Raw genomic sequence first — 14,286 nt, 5'->3', positions numbered from 1 at the left:
CATTCCTCGGCTGATGCCGCCTTCGCTCGCAGCACAGGCCGTGACTTGTTCAATTGCGTGACTCGCTCCCCACACCACCCGCTCGGCCCTCAGAAGTGACTGACGCCCTCGCTCTCCATCTTGCCCATCTTCTTGCTCTGCTGGCCCGCGATGCGCTGCGCCAGTCGCGCGTCAGCACGCAGCACCGCATGCGCTGCCCTCCGGAGCTCACCTTCACGCGTCCGAGGCCATCTTGCGCATTCTGCGCGACCCACTGCAGCGAGCGGTAGCCCTTGATCTGCGCAGCGCCCTTGTGCTGGCGGTGCAGGGCGCTGCAAGGAGGGTCAGCACCGGCCGAGTGACGACAGCAGCTTGCCCTGCGCTCACCGCTGCCGGGCCCGTCGGCCCTCGGGCGTCGTGTCGTCCTCATCCTCGTTGACCTCGTTGTTGCCCTCCTCCCACTCGCGGTCCGACTCCTCGCCCTCCTGCTCCTCGCGCTCCTCCGGGCTCATCAGATCGGGGTTGACAGCCGCGGCAGCCCTGTGCTTCGAGCTGGCCTCCGCCGCGCCCGTGTCGACGCGCAGCGCGTTGCCCGACGTGCTCGCCTCGCTGCCGTAGCTCCGATCCGGGTCCTCTTCCGACAGGCGCGGCTCGTCTTTCACATGCGCCAGCGAGAGACTGCGCCGCAGCGCCGGACTGAGCTTGGCCGGCTTGGCACGCTCGCCGCCGTCGATACCGGCGAGAAACGTCTCGAAGGCGTAGCGCAGCTCGTTGTCTGGCGTTAAGAGGTGTCAGCGTGCGCAGCAGGGGCAGGCTCATCTACACGCACCCCCGGCGACGAGACTGCGGTGCTCCTGCGCGATGCCGGCGTGGTAGACAAACGTGAGATCGACGAAGCCGACGTGGCGCAGCGTCTCGCTCTCCGGATGCTCGTTTGAGTCCGTGGCAGCGATCATCTCGTCGAGCACGGCGCGTTCGGCGCCCTTCTCTACGCTCTGCGGCGGCGGGTAGCGACCCAGTGCATGCTGCTCGATCTCCTGCCACTCGGCAGAGGCAAAGAGCTGCACGCGCTTGAAGACGCCCTCGCCGTCGGCGATGCGGTTGAGCGGGATGGCGCCGTGCGCGTGCTTGTGCCGGCGGCCGGGCACGCGCGAGTCGCTGCGGAGGTGGATGTAGAGGTAGGACGGGTAGCGCTGTCAAGAACGTCAGCGGGTGCGCAGAAAAGAGCTGAGCTCGCAACTCACCTGCCGCACGGGTAGGCGCAACGACTGCTGCAGCGGATAGTCGTAGCCAATCGTGGCGCCAGCAGTGCCTTCGGCGTGCGGCTCCTTGGTCTCTGTCTCCGCGGTGCCGCCGACGGTCTCAAAGTACAGCTGGGCAGGACGGCCATCGTCGACGTCGGCGAGCTGCAGGCCCGACACGCGTGCAGCGCTGATCTCCAGCACGCCGACATTCCAGCCGGACAGCGCACGCGGGACCCGCAGCTCGACGGAGCGCCACACGAGGCTCAGGCGGATCTTGCCGAAGCCGAGGCCGCCGGTCAGCGTGTAGTAGCCCGTGCTGCGGCTGCTCTCCTTGAGCACGTCGGCGATGCGCAGGCCCACGAGGCCCAAGATGGGGTCCGCCTCGCGCATGCGCTGGTCGCGCACGACAAAGTCGAGGCGCGCCGTCTGCCAGTTGGTCACCCAGCGTTCCGCGCCGGCGTTGATGAAGGGGCGCGGATCAAGCGCCTTGGTGCGCGTGCGGAAGATGGCCTCGTCGTTGAGGAAGACCTGCACGTACGAGCTGGGGAACTTGGGCGTCGCCTTGTTGCCCGCCGCTTCGTCGGAAGTCGTGTAGCGCGGCTTCTTCTCGAGGCGCTTGCTGTTGTTGAAGTTGCGCTGCGTGGTCGGCACCTCGAGCCCGTCGATCGAGTGGATGTGGAACGCGAGGATGCCGGCCGGCCACTCGGGCTGCGGCGCCGACGTCGTCGCGTCGTTCTCGCCCTCGATGAGGGCCTTGAGGCGGGCGACACGCTCGGCACGCTCGGCGCGGGAGCGCATCACGGCGTCGTCGAGTGGGAAGCCCATGCGCACGACGAAGCGGTCGAAGGCCGTAAGCAGGTGCTCTGGGATCGGCGCGTCATCCTTCTTGTCGTCGTAGCTCGCCGAGTCCGGCAGCGAGAGAGGGGTCTTCTCGGCGCCTGCAGAGGATGGGGCGTTGCGCGCCGCCTGGCGCAGCAGGTCCTGCCGGTGTGCCGAGCGGCCGCCACTGGTCGGCTGCGCAAGCCGGCAGAAGGCGACTGAGTACCGCAGGCGGCCTGATGTGACGGCACCGCGGCGAGGCGGCACGAGCGGGTCGTCGCGGTCCTCGATGAGCGATGGCGCGTCGGCATCGCTCTCCTTGTGCAGGCTGCGGCGGATGAGCCGCGCGATCGACACATCGACGTGGCCCAGCTCGTCATCGCTGCTGAAGCGATCCGCATCGAAGACGCCCAGCCGCATGCGCTCGTGGTCGCGCACCTCGTCCGGCCCGACGAGCAGGAAGGCCGTCTCGCCCCACACCGGGTTGACCGTCTTGACGAGCACGCGGCTCATGTAGAGCGGCTTGCCGGCGCGCGCAAATGAAATCTTGATGAACGGATCGCTCGTGCCGCCGACGTCGGCAGCTGGGAGGTCTGTCGCGCGGTGCAGGACGACCACGAGCACGCCGAGCGCGTAGACATTCTGCGGGCCGTCGGCGGCGCTGAGCAGCGCGCCAGCATCGATCGAATCTGCGAATGGGTCAGTCTCCACCGCGATGGGCCTCCTCTGCTCCCTGACTCACACGACTGCGGCGCGATAAAGTCCCGGATCACCGCCTCGATGGACCGCAGCACGTACGACGAGATGAGCGGCAGGTTCATGGCGTCAATGACCATGCGCCGGCCGAGCGGCTTGGCCGAGATCTCGATGCGCGGCGCGCCGACGAAGCAGAACGCCACGTGCTTGACAAACGGCGCGGCGGGCGTGAGCTGCAGGCGCAGACGCATTTTCCCCTCGATGCCCAGCATCTCAATCCACACGGGCACTTCGACGGCTGCGAGCTTCTGCAGGCCGATGGCCATGTAGATGAGCAGGCTGGAAAAGGTCAGCAGGTGCAGCGTGAGCGCCAACAGTGGCAGGCTCACTGGATCTGCTCCGCCGCGCTGCTGTCGATCTCCTCATCCTCGATGCCCGCCGCCTCGCTGCCGAGCCCCTCGGCCTTGTTCGAGCTCGCCATCTTGCGACGCGCTCTCGGCGCGCGGTACGCGAAGCTGACCTCGAGGTTCTGCGCAGCGTCAGCCCTGCCGCATTGGGCGCATCTTCACGCTACTCACGACAAAGTCGCCCACGTCCGACAGCGTCTCTTCCGCCTCGCTGACGTTGTGCTTGGCATCCGCGCCGTGCAGGAAGGCCTCCTCGTGCGAAGGCAGCCGCGTAAAGCCCACGATGCGCAGCGGAATCGTGCCCTGGTCCAGGCCGTCGACGCGGCAGCCATGCACGATGCCGGGCACCTGCTGCATCAGGGCATCCTCCAGCAGGTCGACGAACGGCACAAAGTAGTCCGTCGAGATGAGCGGCCACACAACGCCCAGCACGTGGTTGATCCACTCGGCGCTCTCGGCGTTGTGAGGTTGCGACTGCAGAGGCTCAGCGTGTGCAGGACCTGACACGTCTGGCGACTCACCTCGCGAGTGGCCGTCTCGCGCTCCCACGCGCTGTCGCGCGCCGCAATGTCGAGCTTGGAGAGCAGCAGATGCGCACCCACGCCGATGGCCATCAGGCCGACGCTCCAGTGCAGCAGGCGGCTGAGCAGCTGTGCCGCCAGCGCCGTCGCCACAAGCGTGCCGACGATGAGCTGCCGCTGCGCTGTGATCGGGTTCATGCCCGCCAACTGCGCGACAGCGTGTGCAGCCCGCGCCACGACGGGCGGCGCCTGGCCCACGCTCGCGGCGCTGGCGCTGCTGAAGTTGCGCGCGTGGCCCGGCCGGCCTCGCGCCGCCGAGTCCTGGATGTCTGCCGCGCCGCCCTGCGCCGGCTCGCTGGCGGGGTCAAAGGCCGTGCTGTCGTCGCTGCTCGGCGCCCAGCCCGCCGGCGCGCTCTCCGTGTGCCGGTGGCCCTTGAGCTTAGACGAGAGGCGGCTGCGCAGGCCGGAGAGCGTGCGCGTGCTGCCTGTCCCGCTGGCCGTCGTGCGGAAGGACGCGGCGCGGGCGGGGCTGTCGAGCGCCACGTCGGGCGGCGCGGGTGTGGGCGTTGGTGTCGACATGGTGTGGTGGTGAGAAGCAAGGTGCGGAGAGGAGGGCTGCGCCCATCAGGCGGGTGGAGGCGCGAGAGGCACGCCGCGGTTACGCCCTGCGCCGCGAATAGAGCTCGGCCGCGGCGCAGCAGAGAGCGAGAGCACGCACGCCGGCGCACAGCCTCAAAGCGCAGATGAGGCGAAGCGGCATGACGGCACGCCGCGCGTGGCTTGCAGCTCGCGACGTCGGCTCGGCACGGCGCGAGAGCAAGCCTGATCCAAGGCTCGGCGCTAGCTCATGCCTCCGGCACGCAAGGCCGCACCGGATCCTCTCAAGGGGCCGTGCCGGCCACGCTGACGAGCACAAGGGCGGCTTCCAGCGCTCACAGAGAGGCATGCTGGGGCCTGCCGAGGCCCAAGCTGCATCGAGGTCGGCAGCGAGCAAGGCGGCAATTCCTCGCAGCACGGAGTCGCGAGCGGCATCGGGCGTGGTCTGTGCGCACCGGCTGCGCAGACAAAGGCAACCCGCACCGCGCGGCGCGCGCCGCGCCGCCGTCGGCCTTGTCCTCATCCTCGACGCATCGCGCCCTCGTCAAGGCCGTATCGCGGAAATTGGGGCGCCCTTTGCAAGGCCGAGGCAAGGCCGCGGCAGGGCGTTCGGCCGAGGCTGCTGCTGCGCTCACGGCGCCGGAGTGTCGCGCGCCGCGGCGCCCATCCATGACTGCCTCCACCACCCCTCGCCATGTCCGCGTCCCCGGCGCCTCGCGCCGTGCTGCGTGACGATGCGCTGCTCGACGCTCTTGATGCGAGCGCTCAGGACGCCGCAGCCGTCGCTGCCAGTGGCCTGCCTCTGAACGGAGACTCCACCGCACCGGCGACAGCGGCAGCGCGCCTCTCGGCCACGGCCCTGACGCCGCGCCAGTACCAGTGGCAGCTGTTCGAGAGGGCGCGCGAGGGCAACGTCGTCGCCGTGCTCGACACGGGCGCCGGCAAGACGCTCGTGTCCGTGCTGCTGCTGCAGCATGTGCTCGACGAGGAGACGGCGCGCGTCGAGAGCCTCGCTGCCGTGGCGGATGGCGCACCGCCGCTGCGCCGCCGCACATCCGTCTTCCTCGGTCAGTCTGGCAGAGAAGGCCTTTCGCACCAGCCGCTCACACAGGCCGCAGTGAACCAGGTGCCGCTCGTCCACCAGCAGGCGCAGGTCATCAGCGACAACTCGACGCTCAGCGTCGGCAAGCTCTTCGGCGAGCTCGGCGTCGACACGTGGTCCGCACCGCAGTGGGCCGAGATGATGGGCGGCCGCTACGACGTGCTGGTCGCGACGGCGCAGTGCGTGCTGACGGGGCGTGAGTGCAGCGGTGTTCCATCATCAGGCAGTGCTGACACGTGCGCAGTCATCCATGGCTTTGTGCGCATGGCCGACCTGGCGCTCGTCATCTTCGACGAGGCGCACCACGCTGCTGCCACGCACCCGTACGCGCGGATCATGGTGAGCCGCAGAGGGCATCACAGTGATGCCTTGCTCACGCTCGCACGCAGTCCTGCTATCGCGCCGCCGATGGCGCACACCTGCCGAAGATCTTCGGCATGACGGCATCGCCGCTGAAGAGCAGCTCCAGCTTCGAGGAGGCGGCGTCGGACCTCGAGGCGATGCTCGACGCGCGCATCTTCACGGCGCCGCTCTCGGCGCGCCTCGAGCTCGCCGAGGCGGTGCAGAAGCCGCGCGAGCTGGTGGTGGAGTACGACGCGCCGCCGGCGATGCCGCCGAGTCAGCTCACGAAGCTCATCGAGGAGTCGTGCGGCCATCTCGATGGCATCGAGAAGGTGCTCGACCGCATCGAGTACACCAACGCCGAGCTCGGCCCGCTGATGGCCGACCTGGCGTGGGTGGCCTCGCGTGCGGACTTGCGCGCCAGTGCCGAGCGCAACGAGCGTCTGGCGCGCATGCCTACGGAGCAGCTCGAGCTCGAGCTCATCAACCGGCGCTGGCGCGGCGGCAGTGCCCCGCTGGCAGCGCCTGGCGCCGCGGAGGCAGCAGCACCGGCAGACCCTGAGCGCAGACAGAAGCTGCAGAGCAAGGCGGCGCTGAACCGGGCCATCTCCGACGTGCTGGCACGCGTGCCTCTGCCCGAGCAGCTCACCGTGACGGAGGCTAACTCGTGTCCCAAGGTTCATCGGCTGCTCGAGGTGCTGGCGTGCTTCGGCGTCAACACGCACGTCGCCAGCTCGCTCTGCGGCATCATCTTTGTTGCGCGGCGCACAACGGCCGTGGCCCTCGTGGAGCTCATCCGGCGCCTGCCGCAGCTGAGCTTCATCTCGGCAGAGTGGCTCGTGGGCCACAACCCTGCGGCCGACATCGGCATGAGCTGGCAGACGCAGATGCACGTGCTGGAGCGCTTCCGCAGCAAGCGCACGAATCTGCTTGTCGCGACGACGGTGGCCGAGGAGGGCCTCGACATCCGGTGAGCCGGGCGTTCAACGTGGCGAGTGCGGGTCACTGACACTTGCGCAGCTCGTGCAATCTCGTTATCCGCTTCGACATGTTCGACACGCACATTGGCTTTGTGCAGAGCCGCGGGCGTGCGCGCCACCCGGACAGCCGGATCATCGTGCGTGGAGGGAAGTGAATGCGCGTGCGCCGTGCTGACGCTTGCGCACAGATGATGCTGCAGCGCGAGCACGAGGCGTCACTGAAGACGCTGCGCGCCGTGGCACGCGCCGACGGCGAGACGAAGGAGTGGTTGCGCAATCTGCCGGCCGACCGCCTGGCCGAGCTGGCCGTCGACGAGGATGGACAGGACACGCCGCCCGAAGAGCACGTGTGGCTCGACTCGGAGGCCACCGGCGCGCGCCTGTACCCGTGAGTGGACTAGCCGAGATGCTCGCAGCGCCGCTGACTCCTGTTCGCAGCGCCGACGCCATCCCGCTCGTCTGCCGCTACGTCGCCATGCTGCGTCAAGACGAGTACTCGCCGATGACACCTGACTTTACCGTTCTGGCTCTCGACGAGGGCTTCATGGCGACACTCAAGCTGCCCGCCAACGCCAAGGTGCGCAGCGTGGTCGGGCCGCTGGCGCCGCGCAAGAAGAGCGCCAAGCGGCTCGCGGCGTTTGAGGCGTGCTGTGCGCTGCGCAAGATCGGCGTGCTCGACGATCACCTCGTGCCGCGCCTGCCGCCCAAGCCGGGCAAGGAGCTGCCGTTCGAGCGCAACGAGCAGGGCGAACTGCTCGGCACGCGCTCGCGCCAGGTCGCTCACTTTCTCAAAGACGCCGCGCCGTTCGGCATTCTCGCTGAGGGTGACCTGCAGATGCATGCCACGCTGCTGCGTGTGCCGCGCCACCAGGCGGGCAAGTCGTTTCGCGACTTTTGCATGCTCACCAGCGCGCCGGTGCCCGCCATTCCCTCGTTCAACCTGCTCTTCCACGAGGGACCGCTGCCGTTCGCCGGCGTCGATGGCTCGACAGTCATGAGTCTCTCCCGCGAGGCTGCCGCCAACGCGCGCGAGTATACGATGCGCCTGGTGCGCTACATGACGCGCCGGAACTGGACGTGCGAAGCATTCCCCTTCTATCTCGTGCCGTTGGTCGGCGGCGGAAGCGCTGCGACGGATGTGGACTGGGAGGAGGTCGCCCGCGGCGGCTCCCCCGGCGACGACGTGCAGCTGCTCGCCGATACCGATCTGCTACCAAAGCGTGGCTCGCAGCTCGATTCGCTCGCCGATCGTGTGCTAGCCGAGTCGCCCAATGTCAACTCGACGCCGCTGTATGAGGCGACTGGCCTGCGCTCCGACCTCAACCCACACTCGACGCTCGACCCAGAGCGCGACGCGCACATGCGCGAGGCCCAGGCCGGCTCGTACGCAGAGTACAACACCAAGACGTTCTGGAGCACGCGCACGCCGCCGGGCGAGCCCAGCGCGACCGAGCCGCTCATCAGCGTGGAGAAGCTCGGCCGCGTGGAGAACTTTCTGTCGTCGAGCGTGAAGCGACATGGCCAGTCCAAGGTGCGTCCAGAGGCCCAACGCAGTGGCCCATGGCTAACCTGTGCAATCTGCAGCGGTCGAGCGCCAGCCTCTTGATCCCGTCGCGCAGCTGGCTGCACCGCCTGGGTGCCGCTGCGATGCGCTCCTCGCTGGTGCTGCCATCGATCCTGACGCGCATGGAGCAGTTTGTGAGGCGCACAGAAGACCGGACAATCGCGGCAACACTGACGCCAGCCACCTCTTAGGTTCTTGCCCGTGAGGCAAACCGCCTGCTCCTTCGCTCACGCCTCGACGACACGTATCTGCTCGTGGCGCTCACGGCGCCGTCGGCAAAGCAGAGCTTCACATACGAGCGCAAGGAGTTCCTCGGCGACACGGCGCTGAAGGTGCGTGATGCTTGACGACTGATCTGCACCAGGGCTGACCACCCTATCAGCTGATTGCGACGTGCTATGTCTTTGCGAAGCGGCCCGACGATGCCGAGGGCGCGCTCGATCTCGCGCGCAAGGAGATCGTGGCGAATGCCGTGCTGATGCGCATTGCCGAGCGCCACGAGCTCTGGCGCTACGTGGTGAGTACAGCGTGGCATTGGGTATGTGCTGCAGCTGACGCAGCACAACAGCACGTGCAGGACCTGTCGCGCAAGATCTACCGGCCCTCCAACTTTGTGCTCGTTCCTAATGTTCTGCAAGACGCAGCAGCCGAGGCAGCCCCCGGCGCAGACAGCGAGCAAGCCCCAGAAGCAGCCTCCGAGCAGGTCTCGGAGACAGCCACGGGCCCTCCTCAGCTCGACGCGATGGACACGGCGGGTTCAGTCGGCCGCGAGAAGGTCACGAGCGAAAAGACGCTGGCGGACCTGGTCGAGGCGCTGCTGGGCGCGTCGCTCGAGACGGGCGGCATCGACAGCTGTCTCCAAACGGCGAGCGACCTCGGCGTGCTCCCCGAGCGCATTGAAAGCTGGGCTAAACTGCAAGCCGTGCACAGCGCGCAGCTCTCCAGCGACGGCCTCGAGGGCGAGCGCGTGAGCCTCGGCGCGCTGCGCAAGCTCGAGGCATGGCTGCAGTACATCTTCCGCTCGCCGCACCTGGCGCTTGAGGCGCTTACCCACCCGAGCCTGCTGGCGAGTGCGCTGCCGAGCTTCGAGCGCCTCGAGTTCCTCGGCGACGCGATCCTTGACTTTTTCGTCGTCGAGCACTTTCGCATCACGTATCCGGAGCTCGACGAGGGCGGCCTGACGGTGCTCAAGGTGAGTAGGACGAAGGGTCGTCGGCGCGAGGTGCTGACCGTCGTGCTGCAGTCCAATGCCGTCTCGAATGCGGCACTTGGCGCACTGGCCGAGTCGACTGGCCTGTACAAGGTGCGTGCCACCGAGAGCACGCCATCATGCTCTCCCGCTGACGCCCGGCGCAGTTCCTTCAACATGCGCAGCCAGATCTGACGCAGGCGATCGTCGAGTTCACCTCGGAGTGCCGGCTGCGCCGCGAAGCTGAGGAGCGCCAGGCTCACGAGGCACGCACGCAGTACTGGTGAGCCGCTCGCTGGCACCCGCCTGCGCTTTGCTCACATCCTTGCAGGCACGGTCTGGCGCCGCCCAAGGCCATTGCGGACATCGCCGAGTCGCTGCTCGGCGCCGTCTTTGTCGATGCGGGCTTCAGCCTCGCCGCGGCGCAGGGCGTCTTCGACCGCTTCTTCCTGCCGTTCGTCAAGCGCTACGTGTCGCCGGCGACGACCGTCATTGCCTCGTCGAAGACACTGGCGAGCATGCTGCACTCGCGCGGCTGCACCGACTGGCTCGTCGATTTTGTCGACGGGCCGAGTGCGCCCGCCGAGACGCCGCTGGTGGGTCTGTTCGGCAGCGCACCGCAAGGCGGCACCAGCGTGGTGCGCTGTCGCCTCGTCTGCCATGGCAAGGTGCTGGCCGACGCAACGGGCAAGAGTGACTTCGCTGCAGCAGCTGTGCGTTCCGCGCTGACAGCCGCGCACAGGCCGCAAGGCCGCGATGATGGCGTCCGCACAGCTTCTGGAGGCCGAAAGTGAGTGCCTGCCGAGTGTTTGTTGCCCTGCGGCCCACTGACTCGCCCTAGACTTTGCGGCGCTCGATGCGCTTTGCGACTGCCGCAAGAAGGGAGCAGCACGCGAGAACTGAGGTCCCTCCACCGGCGCGCAGGCCGCGCCGGGCGGCGACGAGAGCGAGTAGGCGCAGGATGGACACGAGGCGTCACCGTCACCATGAACACCGCGGCACGCATAAATCAATGCATCGCCATCACCCCTGCAGGCGCTGCACGAGCTCGAGGCTCTCCTGCTTCAGGTCGGAGCCCTCGCGCCACGTGCGCAGCACGACGCCGCGCGGCAGCTTCTGGCGCGCAGCGGCCATGCGGGCGCGCCAGAGGACGCCGGGTGTGTTTTGCGCCTCCTCGGTTGGCGCCGCCGGCGCGGCGGCGGAGGAGGCAGACGGCGGCGGACGCGGGCCCAGCGCCGGCGGGTACGAGTCGCGGGCACTCGTGGCGGCGCTGAAGGCACGCGGCGGCGGCGCCAGCCCGTCGCCGATCCTGAGCGCCGCCTGCGACGCGACACGCGAGGCCACCAGCGCCCGCTGGGCGTCCCACTCGGCGGACGTCGACGAGACGTCGCGGATGTAGAGCGCCGCCACTGCAGCGTGTCAGCAGGGCGTGGAGTGCGGCAGCACGGCAGCGCGCACCTTGCTTCGGCCGCAGCGTGGCGATCTCAGTGTACACCTCGAGGTCCATCTCTCCGCTGTCGCCGCTGTGGAGGAGGTCTCAGCCTGGCTGCCTTCTCGTCTCTCGCCCCCCCTACTCACACGAGCAAGAAGGTGCTTTCAGGCCAGTCGTCCAGGATGCCGAGCAGCGCAGTGCGCTTGCGAGCAGCAGCCGGCTGCAGCCAGGAGGAGAGGAGCGACGAGGCCGACGCGGCGGGGTAGTGCTTCAGCACCAGGTGTCCGTGTCTGTTGCAGAATGCCTCAGCCTTTTGGACGACGACCATCGCGCGACGCCACAACTCACGGCAGCCCGGCATCGTGCAGATAGCCGCGCACGACGAGGTGCAGCTCCATCGGCGCGTTGGAGCAGTAGTGCACGGCGACGCCGGCGTCGGCGAGCGCGGCGTACCACTCGCGTGCGTGTGGGATCTGCACCTCGTGCGCTGGCGAAGGTGTCAGCGGAGGGCCAAATCACAGCAAGCATCGGCACGCACTTGGCCGCACGAATACATTCTTGAAGACCTGCCGCGCGCCGCCGAGGACGTGCGTGTGGCGCACCTGCGAGAGTGTCAGCCGCACGACGCCCCTCGCCGCGCATCACGCCTCACCGTGTCGTCCACATCCGAGATGAGGCGCACGCTCCTTGGCGCAGGGGCACTGCGGTCGATGTGCAGGTAGTGCCACGTGCCCTGCTCCGGCTGCTGGCCCTCGAGCAGCGGCATGAGCACGGCCCGGATCTTGACGCCTCTCAGCTCGTCGATGCTCGTGCGCCCCTCTCGCAGCGCCGCCGGCTGGGTGGCGCAGAAGCGCCGCAGCTGCGCCGTCGAGATGCCGAGGAACGTGTCGAGCATGCCGTGCTGGTCGCTCAGCACCTCGGAGCGCGCCAGGAGGCGCTGGGCGTCGGCCCAGGCATCCTGCTCGCCCTCGCGCGCCCAGCGCTCCTGCTGCTGGTCTGCGCCAAAGACGGCCACCACCTCGATCTGCACGCGGCGGTCCGGCTCGCGGTACGTCCAGAAGGCCTTGAGCCGGCGCTCGAGGTTCTCCGCCAGCGCATGCAGCTCCGCCAGCGGCCGGCCGTACCACGCCACGCTGCCGCCCAGACTGCCCATGCCGCCCGGCAGCGGTGCCGCGTCGGCGGCGTTGGGCGCCTGCAGGCCCGCGCCGTGGCCCTCGGTCGGCAGCACGCCGACGGCGCCGAGGATCTTTTCGAGGGCCACGTCGCCGCTGCCCTCGATCATCGACTCGGCCAGCACCTCGGGCAGGCCGGCGTGCGAGGGGTCGCCGTGCTGTGCATCGCCGTCGTGCTTCCCATGCTGCTGCTCCTGCTGCTGCTGCAGCGTCAGCTCGGTCCGTCCGCCGTGCGTCGACGAGGCGATGCCGTCGGGCACCGAGGGGAAGAAGTTGGCATCGTCTAGGGAGGAGTTTGATGCGAGCAGATGCGGCAGCGAGTATGTGGACGCCGAGCTGGAGCTGGTACCGCCTGTACTTGCGCTCGAGATACTGGCGCCCGAGTCGGCGCGCGAGGGCAGCCGCGGCAGGCCCGCCAGCTGGAGGCGCAAGAGTCAGCCAGTGCTCTAGGGCACGGCACATCTCCACTCACCTGCCGGCCCATGCGCTCCCACACGCGCTGCGCCGTCGAGCGGCGGCTCGGCCAGCGCTCGACGAAGCCGCGGACGGGCATGTAGAGGTGCGGCTCCTGCTCCCTGCCCGCCTCGGGCGGCGCGCGCCGCAGGCGAGCGTACGTCGGCAGCAGCACGGCGCGCTCGTGGCCCGGCGGCGGCGGCGGCGAGTCGGGGCGCCATGCCAGGCCAGCGCGGCGGCCGCTCTCCTGCGCCTCTGCGCGCGTCTGCTCGCCCGCGGCAGGCACGAGCGTGGACTGCCGCCGCATGGCGCCGCGTGCGCTGGTGGCGGCGCTGGACGCCGCCGACGCCGCACTGGAGGCCGCCGCCGTCGTGGCGGTGCGCACGGCGCCGGCGCGCGCGCGGAGGTGCAGCCCGGAGCGCGAGTCGCGCGCCTCGCGCGGCGGCACGCCCTCGCTGCTGGGCGACGCGGGCGCAGAGCCGAGAAAGGAGGCGCTGCGCGTGCCGAGCAGCGAGAGCGGGCGCGAGAGGGCGGGGCGTGCGGTGCGTGCAAACGACGGCCCGCCCGAGGTGACGGTGGCGGTGGCGCCGGCGGTGGACGCGGATGGCGCAGTCGACACGTCCGCAGCGCCTGCCGCCGCTGTCGACAATGCCGCCGCGCCTGCCGAGGGCCGCGGCGGCAGCAGGGGCGCTGCCCGGCGCTGGTCCGCCGCCGGTGCTCCCGATGCCGACGCCATGCTGCGTGCTGCCAGTGCGTGCGTACGAGCGACGCACACTGCACGCATGGGGTGCTCCACGGGCCAGACGTTAGACGCAGGTGACGGGCGCCTGTTGAGGAGAGGCGGATGCAGCGGCGGGTGTGGAGGAGAGAAGCAAGGCGCGAAGGGCGCAGGGGCGGCCAAGACGCGCGCGCTAGCCAAGCACACGGCGCGCATGGCGCAGGTGGCCCAAGCGCCGCCACGCAGCTTCTTCTCCACCATCACCGCCGCCGCTCATCATGGCCTCCTCCTCCGCCCCTGCCACTGCAGCAGCAGCACCGCCGCCCGCCGACGCGCCCATCGATGCGCTCCTCTTCGTTGCGCGCGAGTGCTTTGTGTACAAGGTGTGCGTGCGCCGCGAGAGCAGAGCGCCACGCGGCGCGCCACGCGGATCGGCGCCGACAGCAGCTGCCGGACTGGCGGACAGCCTCGCGGCGCCAGCTGAGGCGCCAGGCCCACGCACGCCGGCCGACGATGCAGAGCAGGCGACGCAGCTCTGCGGCATCACTGCTCTTCGTGTGGACTGCACAATGGTCGCGGGACAGCACGCGCTTCTCTGCAGAGCACGGAGCGTCTCTTCGTGCTAGCCAGCCCCACGCTGACACGCCTCACCAGGCCGCCACGCGCCTCGCTGGCCGGCTACAAGGCGGCCGAGTGGGGCGACATGGAGGTGCGCGCCACCTTTTGCCCCGTACTGCAGCACACGCTCACATGCCGCATCCAGGCATTTCTGTGGAAGGGCCGTCTGCGCATCGTCGAGCACGGCGCCGCGTGCAGCATCCGGCTCGAGGACGGCGACAGCGGTGCGCCTCGCCCCCCCTCCGCCCTGCGCACTCGACCGCGGCTGACGCATGCGGCACGCGCGCGCAGGCGAGCTCTTTGCGCGCGCGCCGTACGACGCAGACGGCACGGCCGTCGAGCCCGTGCTCGACTCGAGCCGCTACTTTGTGCTGCGTGTGCAGGGCGAGGATGGACGGCGCGCGTTTGTCGGCATGGGCGTGAGTAGCGAGGAGCCCTGGAGCGCCCCCGCCG

The 14,286-nt window shown here is 69.4% G+C and overlaps 5 protein-coding genes across 5 annotated transcripts in view; 2 read left to right on the top strand and 3 right to left on the bottom strand.

The window, feature by feature from the left end:
* Window positions 1–19: 19 nt before the first annotated feature.
* FA09DRAFT_351373 (hypothetical protein) lies at window positions 20–4,245 on the bottom strand (the record flags this gene model as incomplete). Its single annotated transcript, XM_025744825.1, has 9 exons — window positions 20–155; window positions 212–311; window positions 367–754; window positions 809–1,172; window positions 1,224–2,731; window positions 2,785–3,077; window positions 3,128–3,267; window positions 3,317–3,619; window positions 3,667–4,245. 9 exons carry the CDS (start codon window positions 4,243–4,245, stop codon window positions 90–92), a joined length of 3,741 nt encoding a protein of 1,246 aa, XP_025596574.1. The 3' UTR covers window positions 20–89.
* A 292-nt stretch (window positions 4,246–4,537) lies between these two features.
* FA09DRAFT_346830 (hypothetical protein) lies at window positions 4,538–10,488 on the top strand. The gene is made up of 13 exons (XM_025744777.1): window positions 4,538–5,330; window positions 5,382–5,561; window positions 5,610–5,704; window positions 5,755–6,677; window positions 6,728–6,824; window positions 6,876–7,075; window positions 7,126–8,218; window positions 8,272–8,385; window positions 8,443–8,583; window positions 8,634–8,768; window positions 8,820–9,554; window positions 9,608–9,723; window positions 9,772–10,488. Exons 1-13 carry the CDS (start codon window positions 4,958–4,960, stop codon window positions 10,232–10,234), a joined length of 4,665 nt encoding a protein of 1,554 aa, XP_025596573.1. The 5' UTR covers window positions 4,538–4,957; the 3' UTR covers window positions 10,235–10,488.
* A 493-nt stretch (window positions 10,489–10,981) lies between these two features.
* On the bottom strand, window positions 10,982–11,645 carry FA09DRAFT_331518 (hypothetical protein). The gene is made up of 4 exons (XM_025743061.1): window positions 11,525–11,645; window positions 11,411–11,474; window positions 11,221–11,359; window positions 10,982–11,162 (listed from the first exon to the last, which is right to left on the bottom strand). Exons 1-4 carry the CDS (start codon window positions 11,636–11,638, stop codon window positions 11,015–11,017), a joined length of 465 nt encoding a protein of 154 aa, XP_025596572.1. The 5' UTR covers window positions 11,639–11,645; the 3' UTR covers window positions 10,982–11,014.
* Window positions 11,646–11,960: 315 nt separating this feature from the next.
* Window positions 11,961–13,684, bottom strand: FA09DRAFT_98636 (hypothetical protein). Its single transcript, XM_025745933.1, has 2 exons — window positions 12,517–13,684; window positions 11,961–12,396 (listed from the first exon to the last, which is right to left on the bottom strand). The coding sequence occupies exons 1-2, from the start codon at window positions 13,474–13,476 to the stop codon at window positions 12,328–12,330; spliced, it is 1,029 nt and encodes a 342-aa protein (XP_025596571.1). The 5' UTR covers window positions 13,477–13,684; the 3' UTR covers window positions 11,961–12,327.
* FA09DRAFT_300188 (adaptin ear-binding coat-associated protein 1 NECAP-1) overlaps window positions 13,494–14,286 on the top strand; it is a gene marked incomplete at both ends in the record, with an annotated part of 1,417 nt that continues 624 nt past the window's right edge. The window contains 4 exons of the mRNA XM_025740324.1: window positions 13,494–13,600; window positions 13,870–13,924; window positions 13,979–14,057; window positions 14,125–14,252. Coding sequence (XP_025596570.1) covers window positions 13,494–13,600; window positions 13,870–13,924; window positions 13,979–14,057; window positions 14,125–14,252 — 369 coding nt within the window. The remainder of the gene's footprint in view (window positions 13,601–13,869; window positions 13,925–13,978; window positions 14,058–14,124; window positions 14,253–14,286) is intronic.

This window comes from Tilletiopsis washingtonensis, assembly GCF_003144115.1.
Source record: "Tilletiopsis washingtonensis strain MCA 4186 unplaced genomic scaffold FA09scaffold_18, whole genome shotgun sequence".
Lineage (NCBI taxonomy): Eukaryota > Fungi > Basidiomycota > Exobasidiomycetes > Entylomatales > Tilletiopsis > Tilletiopsis washingtonensis.
This window is presented reverse-complemented; position numbering and strand designations above follow the sequence as displayed.

Bases quoted from the DNA above. Each gene is read 5' to 3' on its own strand.
- FA09DRAFT_346830 (XM_025744777.1), top strand. From the start codon at position 4,958: ATGTCCGCGTCCCCGGCGCCTCGCGCCGTGCTGCGTGACGATGCGCTG. The intron at 5,562-5,609 runs GTGAGTGCAGCG...ACACGTGCGCAG, and splicing joins GCAGTGCGTGCTGACGGGGC to TCATCCATGGCTTTGTGCGC. The intron at 6,678-6,727 runs GTGAGCCGGGCG...ACACTTGCGCAG, and splicing joins GAGGAGGGCCTCGACATCCG to CTCGTGCAATCTCGTTATCC.
- FA09DRAFT_331518 (XM_025743061.1), bottom strand. From the start codon at position 11,638: ATGCCGCTGCTCGAGGGCCAGCAGCCGGAGCAGGGCACGTGGCACTAC. The intron at 11,475-11,524 runs GTGAGGCGTGAT...ACACTCTCGCAG, and splicing joins TCTCGGATGTGGACGACACG to GTGCGCCACACGCACGTCCT. The intron at 11,163-11,220 runs GTGAGTTGTGGC...ATTCTGCAACAG, and splicing joins CTGCACGATGCCGGGCTGCC to ACACGGACACCTGGTGCTGA.
- FA09DRAFT_98636 (XM_025745933.1), bottom strand. From the start codon at position 13,476: ATGGTGGAGAAGAAGCTGCGTGGCGGCGCTTGGGCCACCTGCGCCATG. The intron at 12,397-12,516 runs GTGAGTGGAGAT...GCGCAAGTACAG, and splicing joins GGGAGCGCATGGGCCGGCAG to GCGGTACCAGCTCCAGCTCG.